Genomic DNA, 20,486 nt, shown 5'->3' on the forward strand with positions numbered 1-20,486 from the left:
GTAGTGAAAAGCTTTTATTTAGACCTTGCATCTTTTTCGAAACCTTTGATTTGGAAAACTAGGCTGGGAGTCAGACCCTTGCTGTCTCAGAGATGAGGGTCCGACTGGCACGCGGACACAGAACTGCTCTATAGCAATCCGCCCTTTGGCGGGGAGCTGAGCCCATCTGACATGTCTGGACGGTAAAGACAACTCACACTGCCGCGATTAAAACCTTCTGGAAGCTTTCTGGATCAGTCCTGCAATCGCGCTACCTTCCCGGGTGGGTGTCAGGAGCACACGCTGAATTTATGAGGGTGGACGGCCTCCAGTCTGGCCAACTCTGAAGGAGACTCCTGGGAACACAAGACCCGGCCAGGGCAGCCACCGGTGCGTCCCCTCCCCTCGTCCGGTCACACTCGGATGCTTAATTTTCCTCTGACACTGCACATGCAAATCACTCACTTTTAGAAGCACTTACGATTCACAAAATGACTTCCAACGATAACAGTGGGCTGACAGCCTTTCATCCCTTATCTGACCGGCGTCAGATATGGCGAGACTGCAACAGGGGACAGACTTTCTAATATTTTATGCACAAGGTCCTCTGAATAGCTGGCATAACACCCATGAAAAAATAGAACAGATCTACTTTTACCACAATCAAAGCTACAGTTCGGAACGAAAACCTCCCAGGACTCTCCAAATTCTCCACGGTCTCAGCCGAGGGCCCGTCTGGGACATCACGCGGCGGCGATAGAGGCGTCGTCCATGAGCCGACCCTGTGGCTTTAAAGAGGGAAAACGAAAAGGGTTCACAGGAGAATAGTGACCACATAAGCGCTATTAATTGAAAAGATTTAGAAATTCTTCAGACTGTTCACAGAAACAGCATAAACATGAGCAAATATCAAAATAAAACGCATCCGCCTTTTGTGCTTGGCCTCCCTCTTCACTCACCTCTGCGGACGGCACCTGTGTGCCTCGGTCCCTGTCACCGCCCTCCCCGTGCAGACACCCCCACCTGCTGAGTCTGCCTCAGTCGCACTGCTCTCCCTGGGGACCTGGGCACCGCTCCCGCTCTAGCGATGACAGGGTTATTCTCTCATCCCCTTCCTCCTGCTCAGGGCCCGCCTGGGTCTCAGCCTGACAGAGTTCCCTGGAGATTCAAGGTCTCCCAATAATCAGCTGGAGAACAAGGGATTCCCAGCGAATGCTGGGCTGCCTGATGACAAACACTGCAAGGACATGAGCAGCAGGTAAGGACAAATGTTTCCCTTGCTCAAGGCCACAGACTGAAAAAACGTAAAGCATCACATCAGACAAGCACAAACCAGAAATGAGTGAGAGGTACCATAACTGTCTTTAGGTTAGAATCTCCGACAGGTTAGCAACATCCCAGAGCCAAACAGCTGAAAAAAAAAAAAAACTGCAAATGGTCGTATTTTATTACACAGATCCACAGCCCTCAGCTGAGCTGCCAGCAGAATGGCTCCCGCAGGGGCCTGCGGTGAGCACAGCGCCCCCCCCACCATGCACCAGGCGGTGCTGTGAGGTTGTCTGTGTGTGCATGTGTGTGGGCACGTATGTACGCCTGCATGTCTACACACACACACACACACAGGCACGCACAGGTAGGTTTGGCCTCTCGCAGGCAGGCACAGGGCGAACAACAGAACAGGCGCCCGCTCTCCGCACCTCGTGTGACATTTAGTACTGATGGAGGCGGCTCCGTTTCAGAGACGAGGGATGGCTCCACCCGGCGGAACCCTCCCAAACACACTGTACAGACGAGCGTGTCGTCCAGCCAGAGCACTGCCCCCTTGTCTGAGGAAGGAGGGTGTGGCCGCCTCGTCTAGGGCAGCACTAATCCAACGACCGTGACCGTGGAATCGCTCGTTCCGGCGCCGCCCAGTGGGGTGTCTGCGAGTCCATGGACCTGCTGAGCACCTGAAGTGTGGCCACGGCAGCCAAGCAACTAACTAGTAAATTAAGTTAAATTTTAACTAATGAATTTCATTTGGATCCCCGTAGGTACACAGGGCCGGTGGCCACCCCACTGCAACTCGCAGCCCTGAGGCCAATGACAGTTCCGCAAGCAGGAAGAGGGTGGCACTCACGCCCGGCCTCAGTGTGACCCCTGACGCAATGCCAAGTCCCCCACTGACAGGGGAGCTGGTTCCGGGGGACCCAGGCCGTCTCCTGGCAGCAGTCGGGTGACCAGACGGTGGCACTGTGAGAAGAGATCATGGCCGTCAGAAAGGGAAACGCTCATCAGGTTAAAACGCACGAATGTTTGCCTTCCTGGAACCTCCCCCCACAGATTCAAACACCGCCCGGAAGAGGCTTCCTGTGCAAGAGAGGCAGAGGCCTGGGCTAGTGAGGGCTGCGGGGAAAGGAGCAGGGACGGCTGACCGGCCGCACCCACACCAGCAGTCTCACAGCGGGACGTGGCCAAGCCCGCACACCGACACAGACGCTCACGCCGATGGAGGCCGCACTTCTGGCGGAGAAACAGCAACTTTCAGAAGGGCCAACAGCCAAAAGGACATTGGGCACTGACCACGCCCCAGTGCTCCCCACCCCAGCAGGACGTCTCCCCAGCAGGCGACCCCGGACACAGCAGTGACAGGGCAATGGAAAACGACAGCGGAACAGGGCCAGGTGGGGACGTTTGCAGAGCCACCGCCGTGTGGGGACGGCGGGTGCCTGGGAGATCTCTGCACCTGCCTCTCAACTGTGCCGTGAGTCCAAAGCAGGTTGAAGCACTGCTTAAACACTACACATCTAACATCATGAGTCCGGCTTTCTTTCTCTCCTTTTTTTTTTACAATTTAAAGTATGGAGTAATGTAGGAGCTTGGAAAGGTTGATAAAATGATTTCTCGGCAGATACAAAACAGCGTCTAAATCAGGAAAGAGAAAAGCCGGAAGATTTATGAAGGCTACATCAACAGAGAGTAGTTTATAACATTAAATCCCAGATAACACAAACAAGGCACAGTCCCCAAACATGACAGACACGAAAAAGGAGACAGCACGCAATGTGACTTGCCATTTCAAAGTGGGGTATGAACCGAAAAGAAAAAGAGGGTTCATGCGTGCTCATGAACACCGAGCTACCAGACATTCCCGGGGACCAGACCGTGTGCAGGGACAGCCTAGACCCGCGGCCCCCCCCAGCGGGAGGGCGACAAGGAGGAGAAGCGCGGGCCGTGAGAACCACCTGCGGCCAACGGGCTCTCACGCACCGCGGCCACCTGCGTGTTCTCCCGTTACAGGGCCCCGGAAAGGGTCTCCGAGGGAGAAGTCAAAACACTGAACGGGAGTGTAGTTTCCGACAGGCCGTCATTTTCAGAAAAGACCTAAATCCAGTATCACACAGTTAAACAGAGAGAATTAGGGACGTTCAAGATTAAAAGTCAGTTACGAACTACAACTTAAAAACACACTTCACCAAAGCCAAAGAAAAAAACATGTTTAAGGATACTATAAAGATAAATCATTTACCTAAGGAAAACAAAAATCTGTGGAACGAAATTGCGTAAGACAATAGTAACTTACAGAAATCAATGGCAACACTGCCAAATTCATATAATAAAAGATGAAAGTATAACTGTTAGTCTCAAATTACTGTTTTCTGATATTTACATAAAAAACATCACCTTTGTCTTCACGACAGTGAAGGCAGAAGCAGGAGATTTCGAAGCCTCACCTTCACGAAGATGCTGGTGGGTATGAACCGCCGCAGCAGCTGGTGTGTGAAGTCCGGAAACCTCAGCAAGTGGATGTTGAGGGACGGCAGCTGCTGGCAGCCGGCCATGAGGGGGTAGAAGTTGTACAGCATTTCCTGTTCGGTGCCCGGCAGGATACGCAATCGAATCTGAACCACAAACAGTGACAGGTCACCAGACACGCAGACTCGCAGCGTCTGTCCTGCTACCCCAGCTAAGTGACAGGTGACTGGACACCCGCATCTCGCTGGTGACATGTTCTCTCCCATTCCATCTTCCCAGGTTCCAAAACGGAGGCTGAATGAGTAAGAGGCCAGGACCACACAGGTAATAAATACACATATAAAAATATGTGCGTGATTTCTGTCCTACTAACACCCGAAGGGCAACATACAGCCTAGAAATGAGAACACCAGACGGATCAATATATGCTGTGCAGTAAGTACACCGGGCAGACTTCACCACCATGAGTTACAGGACACTTTGTACAAGGGCACCTTCGTGAACTCTGTGTCCACACACGACAAACTAGTTGTTGCTTGTGTTTTCTTGTAGAGATTTTACCTCTGTGGTAAATTAAGTAATTTCCAGGGGCAAAAAGATGCTCGGGAATTTTTAACAATATTTTCAAAAAGAACACAAAGTGGTAAGATTTTGGTATCTCACATTATCTGATTACCTTTAAGTTAATAGGTGAAAAAGATCAAGGAGCTCATTTGCAAATGAGCACACGCAGGAACATGATGCCCATGTGTGTACCTCTGATGCACACGTGTACACACCAGAGGTAGCGTGCGCACACACATGTGCATTGACACACCAGAGCTAACGTTACCCCTGCCCCAAAGTGAAATGAGTGCGTGAACTGAGACCCACTCCACCCGCAGCGGAGCTGCCTTTCACATTTCACAGCAAACAGCACTCAGCACACGCACGGCACAGGTGGCTGGTCAGGGCGGGGACTTCTAGGTGTTACGATTTGTCTGTTCCTCTAATTATCTCCTCATTGATAAAAAGTACTGTCTGACCACAACACCTCTGAAAAATTTCACTGATAGTTCAGGGGAGAACTGGGTTTTTAATGCAGGTAGTTACACCCCCAGGCCTCAAATTAAAAGCCAAAAAGACATACACACACACAAACTCATTAGTAATAAAAGGGAAATCCAAGATTTTCAGGGAAAAGACCCTCCGTGTGTGATCTCAGTGTGAGGAGGTCTGCCCATTCATTCCACCTCTATGACGAGTTGTACTTAATCCATACAAGTGACTTTAAAAATTCACAGCCACCAGAGTAACGGGGACCACAGCCCATCTGTCAGTCCAGCCGCCCAGCGCCCACCTCCTGGCCACACTGCCGTGCCCACACACGCAGCCCGGCGGGACGCGCCTGCACCTGTTTAAGACCGGAGAACATGAAGGCGTCGCTGGGCTCCACGGAGACCTCCACGTCCTGAACTAAGTCGGTCTTGTTCTTCAGGTGGTACCTGACAGGCAACGACTCCCTGACGCGTCCAAAGGATGGCAGGTCTGCGGAGAAAGCGGCCCAGTTCTCTCGGTTACAGAGAAAGCTCACCATGCACACGTTCTTTCCGTAAACGAGTCTCATTCTATGAGACGTGGGCTTGTTTAGATGAACGATATTACCACAGTCTCCCTAGTAAGAGATGTTTCAGTTATACATTAGCCTGAGACTATGATAGAAGAGGTTAAGAAACATCCCAGTCTCCTTCTAAAACTAACCAACTTAGGGTGTGCACCGTCAGGAGCTGAATTATATTTTAGGAGTAGTTTTTAAAATCTACAGAAGGTCTCCCTAAGTACCCACCACGTTCCAAAAAGGAATGACGGACAGTGTGTCTCCTGATGGGAGCACAAGTATTCTCCCCAAACTTCAGCCCGAGTCTGACCATGCTTACAGACCCAACTGCCCATTTACAAGGACAAAGATGCTTGAGAACAATGCAGCACAATCAGCAAAACCCAGATGCAGCGAGCGCTGCAGGAAAACGAGCGTGGAGGAAGGCAGGGTGAAGGGCGTGGGAGGAGCGGCACTGGGAGGGACCGGGCCTGCCTATGGACTGCACGGGTATCAGCTGCTACGCAGAGACCTGAGGACAAACCACAGAGCAGGGTCGACGAGGAGAATGTCAACACTGGAACCTGGTAACATAGGACACTTCTGCTAGTTTTTAAAGTCACCATGATGAAATTACGATGATGATTAGACAAATAACCACTCCTCTCCCAGACACAAGGAAATGTTTAGAGACGGAATTACACCTGGAACTGCTTCTAAATGATGGGAGCAGGGACGCAGGACCCGTAGAGAGAGGCGCCGGTGGAACGAGACTGGTCACCGTGCGCTTTGGCACACGTCGGGCTTTTTCCGTAATAAAAAGGTTCCAGAAGTCTTAGGAGCCACGAGGCACATTCTCCCCGGAGTCCCCCCCTCAGACCGACCGCGAGCGCCGTTACCTGCGTGCACGTGCAGGGGGATGCTCTCCACGATCACGTGCGGCAGGGTGATGACAGTGCTGACCACGGGGATGTCGCCCCTGGCGGAGGCCCTGCGGTGGAAAGGGCGTCTGTCACATCCAGGGTTCACAGGAGAGGTCAGCGAATCAGAGACGGGGACCAAGCACGCTCACCAACTGGCCCCGAGGAAACACACACCCTGCACTTCCCACACCCGCACAGGTGCAAGCGGCTGGAGGCAGTAAGAGCTCTCAGATCCCCGTTTTTGTGTGACCACTTCTAATGAGCCACCCGGAGCCCGGCTGCTGTCTGGTCTCAGTGGAGGAAGTAAGGGGCTCCCGCCTGCGCACACCCGTGACCACAGCACGGGGCAGCAAGACGCTCTCGGTGCAGGGGGCAGTGCAGTGATTGACACGATGACACAAACAGTGTCGCACGAGGACAGCTCACGGAGGACCCTGGAGCACTGCCAAGTGCACCATCGCCACCAGGCCAGGGCGCACAGCGACCTCACTGCGGCTCCGACAGTTCCAATACTCGGTGGGTCCCTCGGGTACTCCGTGCGGACAACCTTACTGACCACAAACAAGGGCCGTTTCTGTTACATTTAAAATGGTCCTATCATCACAATTAGTTTGGCTAAGACGTCATCAGAATCTAGGTCACTTTCACTGTGACAACACACAAATCAAAGTTTAATTATCCCACTTAACCCTTGTTTATTTGACAAACGGTCGGTGATGGCATGGGACAGCATGAGTCCCCTCTCCAGAGCCAAGGGACGCTCCCCACTGTGAAACGACAGTGACAGATGACAAAGGCATCAGAGCAGCACAGACGTGAAGACAAGACCACGCTGACCGAGTTTTACCTCTTCCAGGAGACGACATAGTGCCCAGTCGCCACCCCACCTTCGCCAGTCCCGGCGGACGGGCACCGGAGACAGAAGCACTCGCTGGCGCTCTCCCCGGTCTGCAAGACAACTGCAAAGGAAGGCCCGGTCAGCCTGCGCCCCGCCCATCTGCGCCAAGGCGCCTGCCTGTGGGCGGTGCCCCAGGCAAAGGACACCTCCGTACACGTAACTGACAGAGACGTCCCACGCCTCCCCCGCCACAGCGTCCCTATCCAGTGCGTCCGCTGATCTAGCAACGCCCCAGCACAATGACAACCGGGGAGGCACCCGCGCGTCTCCCACACGCTCCACTGGGAACCCATGAAAGGGAGGAGCCTGGAGTCAGAATAATACCTTTTGGTGATTATTTTAATTTTCCCAAATTACTTCATGTCTCCAAAGAAAGCATTTCACAGTGAGGCAAAAACCCCATAATTTTAGCATACCCCTTAAGGCACTCAAACCGCCACTCTAGAAAACGACTGACTTTCTGAGTGAACAGGAAGTGTGGACAGCTCCAAACGGCAGCGCACCCTGTGTGCCTCCCTACTGCCCGACGGGACGCGTGCCTCTGGTGCAAGGAGCACTCCTCTCGCCAGTTCCGGGTGAATCCCACGGCCAGGCACACGCTCCTCCAGACACACCCGCCCTACTTTCGGCATGTGGTGGCCTGCTGTACCTGTCACGCGTCCAACTGCAGGCCGGCGACAGTGCTAGTGATGCCGGCTTCCGCAAATCTCTGAGCAAACCTTGTAATAACAACAAAGTCTCCAAACATTGAGTAGCTGTTTTTACGGTTTTCCAACGAAGGAGACTGTGATAAATTCATGGGTAAGACTGAGTATATACCAGAAATGAAAAAGGAAAAGAAGCTGCATTAAACTTTACTTGAATTACTCCTTGTAAGTAATTTCTAAGGACCAGGAAAGGACAATGCAGTGCAGGACGTAAAACCCACGTCAATTCAAGCCTCTAAGAGGAGCTTTCATAAAAACCTGGGGTGTTCACATTAAATCCCCCCAAAGTCCTCCCTGATTATAAGAAGCCAACCAAATCAGTCACACACTGGAATGATTAAAATCAGGGTTACTAGGGGCCTCGGAGAGCGGTGGTTTTCAATGTGGCAAACACGCAGCTCATGGTGCGTTGGTGCCAGTGTCCTTGGAGGTGGCAGACAAAGCAACGCCACCCCCTCCCCCCGATTTTCACACCCTCAGTCCCAGAACCTTCACACGCTGCCTCCCACAGCGAAGACTTCAGAGACGTGATGAAGACGGGATCTTAAAATGGGGAGATCCCACTGGACAATCTAGCTGGGCCCAATGTAGTCAGTCACAAGGGTTGTAAGAAAGAGAGGGAGGCAAGAAAGAGACACGACGAACAGAAGAGAGGTCATGGAAGGAGAGGTGAAGACGCCACACCGCTGGCTATGGACCTGGGGGAGGAGCCACGAGCCAAGGCCTCCAAGTGGCCCCGAAGCTGCAGCAGGCCAGGGAAGGACCTCCCTGGAGCCCAAGGAAACGCAGCCGTGCCGGCACCTTGATTTGAGGACTTCCGACCACGAGGATTTTAAGATAATAAAACCTGGTTTTTATCATCTTAAAAACTGACCATTACTCGTGAATTTAACAAAGACTGATGAACAAGCATGAAGCAGGCAGAACAGAGGAGGAGGCAGTCACAGCGCCGGCTCTCGAGGGGCACACATTGTGGCGGGCAGCCCGTGGTGCGGACTCAGGGACAGTGCAGTGGGAAGTGCTGGGACAGCAGTGTGCCCATGACCGCAGGGTGGGAAGGGGGCAGAGCGCTCAGCTCTGCAGAAGAAGCCCGAGCTGACCTGAGCTGACCTGCACACCGAGGAGCCCACGGGACTCCCGCAGGCTGGGAAAGCAGAGGTTGGAGTCTGGGAAGGAGCCAAGGGAAGGCGAGGGGCCAGGGCAGAAGCAGCTGCAAAGGGGAGCAGAGCCTGCCTGGGAAAGGTCTGGTGTGTCGTGGGAGTTTTTAAAGAAGGAACGACAAGGTCCCAACAGTTTTCCGAGGAATCGAACTCTGGAGCAACAAGAAAGGTAGACAAAGGGAGGAAATGGCCAGGAGCCGAGGTGAGAAGCTGGACTCGGAGACTCGGAGACGGGAGAGCGGCCACTTCTCGTGAAGGGACATGCGGCCAAACCGATCCACCCCAGGCTCACGGGACACACACAGGCTAAGTTCCACGGCATCTCATCAACACACCAAAACAACACTGAACAAAGCGATGTTGTTCGCGGACCTGCTGCATCATTTTATTTTCAAGTACATTTTTCAAAAAGTAACTTCCTTATGATAGCAAAAATCTGATTTCTTAAAACAAGGTATCCTCAAACAAATCGTAAATGATGCCAATCCCGTCTCAATTCTAAACATCTTTGCTTCTGTGAGCACGAGTCTCGCGTGCCCTCACCAAAGGCCAGCTCTCACTGCTACTCCCACGCAGGCACGCACGCAACTGCCAGCGAAGTGGGAGGGCCCCGCTCTCACCTTGGCCCAGCTGCGACTCGGGCTGGTCCACGGGCGTCATGGAAGGCGCGAGCCGGAGCTCGCTGGACGAGATGGCGAGGGCCCAGGGCGAGGCGCTCAGGAGGTCCGTCATCAACAGGAAGGGCACGTCGGCGTAGACCCTCTCCAGGTGCTCGAACTGTCACAAACGAAGACAGAAGGTGGGCCAGGAACAACGTAAATCTGTTCTGTGTTCCCCCATTGATTTCCCCAGGTGATTTCCAATGCACCTCTCAAGGACATACCTTCGTAGAAACAAATTTAACGGCAACATCAAATGGAAAGACGGTTTCGATCGTCACAGTTTCATCCTGCAGGAAAATGCGACAGGCACGGCCACAGTTTTCTCAATCGTAATGGTACACAGAGCTTTAAACACAGAAGGCATTCAAAACGACTGACAAATAAATCCCGATTTTAGAGTAAGAAGCTAGGACTTTGCCCTTAGATAGCTGTCAAAACCCATGCAGAGAGACCAGACTACTTTTTCTAATTAATTACCTTATGGCACTACCCTCCTGCAAAGTGCTTCGATACACCCTTTATCTCGGGATCGAGAGAAAGTGGGCAGGGCGGGCACCGCTGCCAGGTCACCGCAGAGGAAGGGAGGTTCAGAAGATTTTCAGGGACTGGCCTTAGGCCACAAAGCCAGTGGCGCCCAGCAGACTCTGGGCCTTCTTGCGTCACCTCGACTCAAGATGAGCAAAGTAACAACGACGATAACAGTGATGTAACGGGGCAGTGTTACAGCCACCATACCTGTGTTACGTAATGCTCCTAACTCAAGCAAACACACGCCATTATTACTGCCATCTGAAGATGAAGTTGTCACATAGCTAGTAAGTGACAAAGGCAGAAACTGAACCAAATGTGACCCTGGAGCCCAACTGAAGCCGACAACTGGATCTCCCTACTGGAGTCTGTTCAAACAACAGCGGGGCTAGTAACGCTGTGAAACAAGGGACCCTCCCGCTGGGTAAAAAACGCAGGCTGGGATGCCAGACAGATGTGGATTTCAATCCTGGCTGGACACACACTGGCCGCGTGGACCGTGGACGTGGTGGTGTGACCCTGGGAAAGTTACGTGACCTCTTCAAGTCGATTCCACAAGCCTCACAGGGCTGATACGACAATCAACTGGGAGAATACACAGAAGGCCCTTCATCATCTGCCTAAAATGTTACATTATGTGCTTCAACTTATTTCCTCTTTCAAGATTATCAAGCTAACTCTTTTAAAATATAATACTATCTTACTACATGTTATTATATGTATAATACTATTACCACGTTCCAAGCCAGCTGACAGTTACCGAACGTGTGCCCTCAGAAAGAAGCAGACAGGTTTCAAGTCTCACGGCTGGTTCGAGTGAGACCTCAGACCTGCTGATTCTGAGAAAAGCCGCACTGATCAACTTTCTAACGTTGGAGCAGTGAGTGCCTCATTATATTTTTCATAATCAATACAAACATGTTCGAAAGTCAACGGAAATTTGTAACAGACTAGAAGCCCCAACTGCTAATTTTGTAAGTAAACTAAGAGCCCAGCGAGTGCTGCACACAGGACGCTTCCGGACGTAGCTGCGAAGACAATACCTTGTGACACTTGCAAACGATCTCCTTGTCTTCAATGGTGGTGTCGATCAGGTAAGAGACATACACGAGGAACATCCTGGAGCCCACCGTCCCGCAGCGAACGTACAGCGTCTGTTCCAGCTGGAACGAAGGGTACGTGCTGTCCTTTAACCACCACGGCAGGGTCCCACGGGACACAAGTTCTAGGACGACGTCCCCACCCAATGTAACCGACGGCGCCGCCTGGCTCCACTCCTGAACACGTTTCACAGGCCGGTCCTGCCACGGCGCACGGGCGGGATGCTCACCGCTCCATCTTTCTGTCATCCTTCCCAACCTCCCAGGAATTCTGGGTTTGGTCTGGAAACAGACGCTTACTGAAAGACTACTTCACTGAGGTACAAACTTTGTGTCGTTTAATTATTCAGTACTATCTAGTTAATTTTATCAAGCAACCGAGTCTCCGTATCAGGGTCATTTGTTCTAAAATCCTTCGTATAAAAACTGCTTGAGACATCTTACACACTCGAACGTAAAATGTGCCTTAGTTAAGTCACGTGTGTAGTCTCCAGAAGCGCTACTCAAACGCTCTGCAGCTCGTCACGCACTTGAAACCACAGGCCGACAGCCTCCCCCACCGACCGAGCTGACCTGCTCCCCGGGCTGCAGGTCCCCAACAGGAATGTCCGTGAGCAGGGCCGGGCAGGACTCGTCACACAGCTCTGTCCCCCGCAGGGTCACCTGAGTCTTCTGAGTCAGATTGGCATCCTGGCCTGAAAGCGTGCACACCGGAGTTTGAGAATCCAGAGAACCGAAGCACCTCGCTCGTGAGTGGCGCTGCGTAAGGAGCGCCACGTCAGACCCGTGTCCTCCGCAGGCCAACACGTCGCGATGACACCGACCGAGCCCAACAGGACCGCTTACCAGGCTTCAGGCCGGCAGTGAGCTTCACGTCTCTGATCCGGCTGCTCTCGTGGGACTGCACGGTCACCGCCAGACAGTACATCTCATTCGTCAGGGCAGGGGGGTCGTGTCGCAGCTGGACCGAAACGTTTGGAACTCTGGAAATGATCCTTCGGGGGGAAAACCGTGCAGCTAAGTGACTGTTTCGAAAACCAAATTACTGACATGCAGAATTTAAAAGAAATGAGCGACCTCCCCCAACCGGCCTGGCCAGGCCGACTCACATGGTGCTGGCCTGGATGACGACGCTGTCCCAGTGAACCTCGCTGTCGGGCAGCTTGGGCCGTCTCCGGAAGGAGCGTGCGGCCTGCAGGGCCTCCTGGGACGAGGCCGCGTCTCCTCCTCCTCCCTGCCAGTTCAAGACCACGCACCGCCCCGTCTCATGGCCCAGGACCAGGTCCACAGAGGTGATCTAGAAGGAGGGGCCTGTCAGAAACGCTGGCTCACCCCCGTGTGTCCCCCCTCCCGACGCCTCACATCCCACAGGGCTGGTCTGTGGAGGCCACCTAGAGCCCCGGGGTGACTCGGGTCTTGTCCCACCATCTCTCAGCGGGGACACCAGCTCGTAGCACGCTGGGTTTCAACTGCTTCGCCCTCCAGCAGAGACAAGGACCTGGCCCTCGGGCTCAGACAGTGGCGGCCAGGGCTGCAGCGCCCGGCGTGGGGCCGGACCCTGGCGAGGCTCGCTGACAGGCGGCCGAGTGAGCTGCACGGATGTCTGGACAGCCAGTCGTACACTCGGAACTCACCCCACAGCTTCCCCGAAGACGTCTATAGTGTCAGCAGTGACACTCTCTGCTGGTTGAATGAATGTCCTTTCAACTAACTCCATGAGCAAATTACTCAAAATAGTATTAATTCTGATTTACATCTGGCAGGCTTCCTTAGGTTCCTTGTAAAAACTATGTAATTTAGTCAAAATCAAGAAGATCTTTTTTAAATTAATAATCAAGGAACTCTGGATATTGGCCAGTAATAAATGCGACAGAGGCACGGAAATGCTTATGGGAACAGTGGCGGTGCAGTCTGATGTCTCTACCCTGGACACACGGTCCCAAGTGCGCGCCAGCCACGCTCATTCCAGCCCTGGAAACAGTCACTTCGTGAGTGCTTACCACGCACCAGGCCCTGCTCGAAGCAGTTCACACTGACCCCTTCTATCCTCATGAAATACTAGGAGGAAGGTCCTGTTACTATCGCCATTGTACAGATGAATCAACTGAGACACAAAGGGGCTGAGGAACCGCCAGGGCCACAGGCTAGTGAGCTGGAGACCTGGAATTTAAACCCACGTGGTTCGGCTCTGGGGCTCACGCTCGGCAGAAACATTCCTTTCATCACGTGTGTCTGAAAGGCATTTTAATTACCGACATTACATGGATCCTTTCCAATATGAACCTTCATTTTTTCTTCGAAAATACCCAATCAGCAACGTTGAGACATCAAAATGACATAAATCTTCAGACTGAACTGTCATGTTATACAAAATATAATTGCTACACTATATGATATATGCATTTTGTTTAAAATTCCTTCAGGGACTGTGTCACCACTGAACCAGTAAGGCTGGTCTTATGTGCTAACAGGGCATGATGTCTGATATGCACCAGTAAGTGAAAAAGCCAGCTGCCGAGTACCAGGCACAGCACGTTCTCAACGGAAGGAAGCCTCCCCGGCCGTTACGAACGGTTTCCCTTGGAAAGTCCAAGTGGCAGACTTCCATTTTTCACTTAATCGACTTCTCTATTACTTCAAAATTTTCTGACATACACATGCACTTTTATCATTTAAAATATCTCAGATAAATTACGTAACTAACCTCAATTTTCTTTCCCACATCTTCAGTCTTGGCAACAAATTTAAAGAGAAACTTCCTTGTTTTACCAGGAACTAAGCACATCTTCCCCTGAGTGGCATTCTCTAACACCTCGCTTGCTTTGGACGCCTCCTGGATCACGCAGAACTGGTTGTACTCCTGGAAGAGAGGGCAGCAAGAGCCACACGTGACACACAGCAAGTGCCTCACGCTTTGTTCACACTACACACCAAGTGGGCTGGCGCTTGGTCAGCCTGCCTCCACTGAAACTGAGGCATCACGAAGGGTTATTAATAAATGCACGTTCTGGGAGCAGTGGAGGCACTTGTCCAGGCCCTGCTGCCACAAGGGAAGGGACAGTTCCCCGCACACGAGCTGATGTCTAAGAGCACTCAGCCCTCCCCTTCCAGGAGAGAGAAACAAAGGCTTATTCCTCGTCGCACTGGGCACTGTCATCTTTGTCATCTTTCCTTAAACAGCTTTATATTTCCTTGGCTCCTGTAACACTACGGAACCTCGTGTCTCTCACCCTCCATGACTGCAGCTCCCTTCGAAGGTCCCGCTTTCTCCCTGGTCCCCTTAGACACAGAGGTTCCCCACGTGTCAGCCCTGGACTCTCAGGCCTTCTTTCCTCCTCCTGTTCACGTCGCTGCAAAGCCGCTCCGTGTCTGCTACTCTGCACCTGGGCGCACTACTCCCCACAAAAAGCCTCCAGTTCCACCTAAAACGATCTGTTCGCTGGAGGCACTGACCAAATGATCTCACGGATCAACCCTAACCCCACAAAGCCCCTCCTTGGCCCTCCCCTCTCATGAGGCTGCTGCCTTCACTTGCCCATAAACAGAATGGGCATCTGTTTTCTCATTGACAATCATGTTCTCCACGCTCAGCTTCTCATGCCTGTGAACCGCTTTCGATAAATTGTAATTTTATATCCATTCTAAAACTGCCGACTAAACACCAAAGTCCCCGCCCCAACTGGGCCACTCGACAAAAAATAAGTGCTTGTTGGTTAAAGACTCGATATACTTTCTAGGTGAGCAGAAGATAATTCTTTATTAAGTGAGCCTGTAACTGAAACAGTTGGAATGTAATCAAGTACTTGACTATAATATCACACTACAAGTGTTCAAATACAGGAAGCATAGCATGACCCCAATTCTGCAGAAAAAAGTTGCTTATACGTGTGGGTATCAAAAATGTCTAGACTGTTCAAGCAGTCAGCGGTGACAAGCTCTGGGGACTGGAGGTGGAGGAGCACACACGCACATTTGCACACACACACGCCTCACTCACGTCCACCCCACCTCAGTTACTTCAACATCAAACATACAGCAGTTTGGTGACGAAAAACTAGCATTGGTGCCAGATCATAGAACAAACAATTTTGAAAATTATATTCATTCTGAGTATCTTATTTGAAATCCAAGTTATATATTTAAAAAATGCGCAAAGTTCTTAGAATTCATTAGCATGGAACGAAAAACAAAAACAGTAGGGAAAATGTCAAATCTGAATGACTGACACGGAAGGTGAGAACTGTGAATACATCACCTTTAATTTGCTACCTCGGAATCACTGAGACCGAACACTGATGAAGCCCATTTGCCCAGTTCAACAGGAGCCGGAACACGACTCCCGCATGATGAAGACACGCTGCAAGGCGCCGTTACCTGGTTGTTGAAGCTGACACAGAGCTTGGAGAACCTGATGGGGTGTGGACAGTCGGCCTTCAGGTAAACGTCAAACTGCACAGGAACATCAACGTGAAAACTCGGGGCGTGGAACTTGGCCTTGCATTGCACTGGAGACAAACGAACAGGCTGAGTCACAGGGCCACACATGCAGGGCACACACGTGCCTCTGCCACACGCGTGCTCTGCAGAACGGACACACCCACTGCAGGCATTTGCACCGACCTCTGTCTGCACCTGTGGCCTACCCACGGGCACAAACAGCTCACTTTTCAGAGACAAACCAAACTTAAATGAACTGCAGTGGCTCTGGAAACGTAACTGACAGAACTTCAGAGGAACCATTTCGTGGTTGCAAAAGAACCATTTTGTTACTTGTAATTTATTTCAAAATGCCTGCCCTAGGGAGTAAAGCAAAACCCTTTTAAACAACAGTCTTTTCAAATGTATTTCACATAACATCTGAACTACAAAGGAACAAATCTATGACATAAACTATTTGAAATTTGATCACCGGTAGGGAAAAGGTCAGTTTCCCTACTAAAAGGACTATACTTTGAAAATTCCTTCTTTGACTTTTATGATTATTATCCTGTACCTATTCATTTTGTGGAAATAAGGATGATTTCCCTGAAATAATAGCGCAGATTCTGGCTACCCACCAAATGGCACAAAGTCCTGGACTCCAATCGTGAAAACATTGCTGCCGGCCAGAGAGATCCGGTCTGCCCACAACTTCTGAGCCGTTTTCACAGCCAAGACATCACAGTCAGGTTCAGGGTCAGGACTTTCATTCTGTGCCAACACAGAGTGAAACATTCGCTCAACCGGTTATAAAAATATGTATGCAGAGATACAGACCTAAGGGTACAGAGCCTTAGAACTTATTTTATGTAAAGCATTCCAGCCCTGGCCACTGTGGCTCAGCTGGGTGGGTGTCACCTGCAAACTGAAAGGTCACGGGTTCAATTCCCAGTCAGGGCACAGGCCTGGGTTGTGGATTCAGTCCCCAAGGGGGCACAAGGGGCAACCTGTCACTGTTTCTTGTATCCATGTTTCTTTCCCTCTCCTTCTCCCTCCCTTCCCCTCTCTCTACAATCAGTAAAACAAAAATTAAAAAGGAAAAACAAAGATTCCAACCTACCATTAAAACATTTATGAGGTTCTTTTCTATCCGAGATTTCTGGTCGTCTTTCAGAGTTGAAGCTAATATGAAGGAAGAGGGGGAAAAAAAACTAGAAATGTAAGACAGGCAAGTACGTCCACTACCTCCATTTAAGGTACTAAACTATTGTAGAATAAATATCTCTGCTAAGCGCAAGTCCAAAGAATCAACAGCACAGCTTCCTAAAAGTTAGCCCCAACACTTTATACACTTCTGTCTGAAGTCTATGTGAAAAATTGTTTTATGCCATGTTTTAAAAAGAAGAATTGTGTTTTTCTCAACTATTACAAGTTCCACGGGAGGTATGAATCCCTTCACTTCGCAAAGTGACTTGTACACTACCAAATACATTTGGTACTACTTTGAGACAGTCATTCTTCCAATTTTAAGAGCTTAAAGTTGCTACACAATCTTAAAGCTTCAGAGTTTTACTGAAAGAACATCAAGTGACCTCTTCCGAGGAGTTCCAGGGAGTAGGTGATGTAATCTTTCAGCTGGGCCATGAGGTAGGAGCACTTGAGCGCAGTCGTCAGTATGGCCGTGAGCAGAGCCCACCACCCTTCGCTGCGGTAGTCACACATCACGTAGTCCAGCAACCTAGAAGCGGCGAAGGGGAGACAGACTGAAACGCAGCACAAGAAAGGGCTGACGAGTTCTGGAAGAAAACAAAGTGCTTCGCTCACTCTACGTACACTTCAGAAAATTCTCCTGCAATGGTTTAACAGGTATTTTCACATTTAACTACATGTGAGGTTTCCAAAGACTTTGAAAATGAGTGTACTAGAAGATAGTACTTGAAAAACTATCATAGCAATGGAGTTTACTAGAAACAGAAATAAGCATGGAAATAATAAATACAATGTCTATTTTAATCTTTCTCTAAGGAAATCAGAATACTTGTAAAAATAAATGGTGACTAGGACTCACTTCAGAGCTTTGGTATAATCCTTTGCATAGTAATATTCCTCTCCCATCTGAACCACTATAAAGGAAAGAAGATTTTTATGTACATAATTTAAGATGACTGGCACTTGGATGAAACTGTGGCATGTTACGAATACATACTTAGATGACTTTTCATTCTTGGACACTTATACTTCTTAAATTGTGCAACAGCGTTGCTCAGAAGAGTTATTATTATTTCCTGTTAGAAAAGATAAAGTGCGAAACATTCCAATAAAAATAACCTAACATTTTACTTGAATACTATAAAAAATAGTTGATGTTGGAAAAAAAAAACTTACAGAGTGAACAACATTTCTCTCCCTCAGCTGAATGGCAAGAATTCCCACCTTCTCTTTTTCAGGATCAGAAAGATCAAAACCTGCATCAGATAAGACACAACCCATCTTAGACAGCTCATTTACATAAGCCCTTCACGTGAACACCGGGTGTGTACACTCCTGGAATCCTTACATATGCTGTATTTAAAATTCTTGAACATTCTAGAATTTTAGAGGCTCTCGGAGACTTTTATCTCGGAGCTTTATCGGCACGGCAATTCTCTGTGAGCTCGGTTTAAAGAGAACCTCGCTGAGCTCAGTGTTCTTTTGCCGGGTGGAATAACCACCTGAAGAACAGCGCCAATGTCATTCTCTATCTACATAGAACACACTTCCCGGAGAGGAAATAATTTCTCAACATGTGCTACAGAAATTGCCCGAATTAAGTAAGTATGTATCAAACACAAAAAAGATGCAGAGAAATTATTTTTAAGATAAAACAAACTGATGCTATTTAAAACGTCAAATCATTAAAGTTAACTGGAATTAAAATATTTAAATAGAACAGAGTGGCTTATTAATTGTGTCATTTAAGACATCCAAACCCTGGCTGGTGTAGCTCAGTGGATTGAGTGGGGGGCCTGTGAACCACATGATTGCGGTTCGATTCCCAGTCAGGGCACATGCCTGGGTTGCAGGCCAGTTCCCAGCAGGGGGCACACAAGAGGCAACCATACATTGATATTTCTCTCCTTCTCTCCTTCCCTCCCTCTCTAGAGATAAAGAAATAAAGTCTTTAAAAAAAAAGACATCCAAACATTATTTTAACCACATCCTTAAGTTATTCTGAGATGTAGTGATACAAAACATTGTAAGAATTAAAAACTGAAAATCTCTTTAAAAAACGTTGACAAAGCACACATTTTCACCTCGACGTAATTTGTTATGACAAAATCATGACGGCTGCCGTGGAGGTCAAAGGGCAGAGGGGAAGGTGACTTACTTAGTACTCCTTGTCGCCATGACCTCTGACCATAGAAGTCAAGAGCGCCCGCCTGCGTCTCCAAGGGGTCGGGGCTGGGGTACGGGACGGAGGCCTGGAGACGGAGACAGCCCTGAGTGCGAGCCCCTGGAACCGCCACGGACCGAACCCCCTCAATTCTGACAACAAAATAGTGTTCGTAAATACAAATACCAAAACACTCAAGTATCAGAGACGTGGCTATTTTAACGTAAATTAAATTCTCACAAAGGTTAAGGCAAAATGCTTCATTTAATGCTCAGGTGGTCTCAAAAGAATCAAATTAAATAAGTGCAAGGTGCAGGGAGTCCTCGAATAACCTCACGTCATAAGACAGCGATGGGACACAGCAGGGACCTAACTGCTGTGCACGTCGATCCGCCTATGGATTCCCGGCCCCAACGCCCCAGGGTGATGCCAGCCGCACCTGGCAGCACCCAGCTCAAAGCCGTGGACCCGTCGACAACGCTAAGTGAGGATGTGCTAAAATTTCTCTACATTATCTTTTTACCTTTGCTATAATAACCCAGTAAAAAAATACTACAAATTATGACTGATGTTTATTCCACATTTACAAGTGCAGTGCTTCTTGGGCAAATGAAAAAAAATGTTATAAGAAATTTTCAAAACGCACCATTTTCCTTATTTATCACTTGTGTTTAAGTCCTGGTATTGGTGGGGGAGGGGTATTTTTGCCACCAGAATTTATAAATTTATACTGTTTTATTTTTTTCCTAACTTTTCTCCTGAAAACGAAATGTAATATAAGCACATTGTCGAAAACTGCAGAACGCATCCAAAAGAAAAAGGATAAAAAATTTAAACTACCTATCAACCTTCTGCCACTGTTAACAATGTACAGACGATTCTTCCAGATTTGTATGCAAACATTTATTCATCCTATCAACTGGAATAATTTTTCACCCTGCTTTTTTCATTTATATGTAATCTGTACATTTCACCATACCATTAAATATTCTTCTAAAACATTTTTCTGGCTGCTTGCTGTTCTACATTTTAATAAACTCCCCATAGCTGTTCATCTTGTTATTTCCATTTTACAATTAATAAGTCTGTCAGAACCACTTTATAAATAAATCTTCAAACTTATCTCTTAGAATCTCTCTGCTTTAGACTTCCTGAAAATGAAATTCTGGCTCAAAAGATAGGCAAGATTTTGAGGCTTCTCCAATTATTACTGACAGAACTATTATTTTACATTCCAGCCAATGTTATTTTTTAATGTCCATTTCTTCAGATCCTTGTAAAACCTAGTTTTAAAACCTTTTAAAATACTGTACTCAAAATACAATATGCTAGACTTTTACAATATAAAACATGCAATGAAGTTGTCATATACAAATAACATGGTAGAAAATAATCTAGTTATATCATGATTTAAGAAAAAATCCAT

The 20,486-nt window shown here is 49.1% G+C and overlaps 1 protein-coding gene across 2 annotated transcripts in view; it reads right to left on the minus strand.

Moving 5' to 3' along the window:
* The window catches only part of TRAPPC11 (trafficking protein particle complex subunit 11), a 33,464-nt gene continuing 12,978 nt past the window's right edge, over positions 1 to 20,486 (minus strand). Inside the window, exons 11-30 of one of the 2 annotated variants that reach the window (XM_037128762.2) lie at positions 19,055 to 19,148; positions 18,073 to 18,152; positions 17,894 to 17,972; positions 17,756 to 17,810; positions 17,280 to 17,425; positions 16,808 to 16,869; positions 16,326 to 16,458; positions 15,643 to 15,773; positions 13,973 to 14,128; positions 12,378 to 12,565; positions 12,115 to 12,263; positions 11,842 to 11,963; positions 11,212 to 11,331; positions 9,862 to 9,927; positions 9,599 to 9,755; positions 7,061 to 7,172; positions 6,190 to 6,281; positions 5,108 to 5,241; positions 3,693 to 3,860; positions 1 to 767 (exon numbers count right to left, since the gene is read on the minus strand). In XM_037128762.2, coding sequence (XP_036984657.2) covers positions 723 to 767; positions 3,693 to 3,860; positions 5,108 to 5,241; positions 6,190 to 6,281; positions 7,061 to 7,172; positions 9,599 to 9,755; positions 9,862 to 9,927; positions 11,212 to 11,331; positions 11,842 to 11,963; positions 12,115 to 12,263; positions 12,378 to 12,565; positions 13,973 to 14,128; positions 15,643 to 15,773; positions 16,326 to 16,458; positions 16,808 to 16,869; positions 17,280 to 17,425; positions 17,756 to 17,810; positions 17,894 to 17,972; positions 18,073 to 18,152; positions 19,055 to 19,148 — 2,289 coding nt within the window. In that variant the 3' untranslated portion in view covers positions 1 to 722. The remainder of the gene's footprint in view (positions 768 to 3,692; positions 3,861 to 5,107; positions 5,242 to 6,189; positions 6,282 to 7,060; positions 7,173 to 9,598; positions 9,756 to 9,861; positions 9,928 to 11,211; positions 11,332 to 11,841; positions 11,964 to 12,114; positions 12,264 to 12,377; positions 12,566 to 13,972; positions 14,129 to 15,642; positions 15,774 to 16,325; positions 16,459 to 16,807; positions 16,870 to 17,279; positions 17,426 to 17,755; positions 17,811 to 17,893; positions 17,973 to 18,072; positions 18,153 to 19,054; positions 19,149 to 20,486) is intronic. The other variant, XM_037128764.2, reaches the window with a different exon arrangement.

This window comes from Artibeus jamaicensis, unplaced genomic scaffold, assembly GCF_021234435.1.
Source record: "Artibeus jamaicensis isolate MK-2021 breed Jamaican fruit bat unplaced genomic scaffold, CSHL_Jam_final scaffold_833, whole genome shotgun sequence".
NCBI classification, from domain to species: domain Eukaryota; kingdom Metazoa; phylum Chordata; class Mammalia; order Chiroptera; family Phyllostomidae; genus Artibeus; species Artibeus jamaicensis.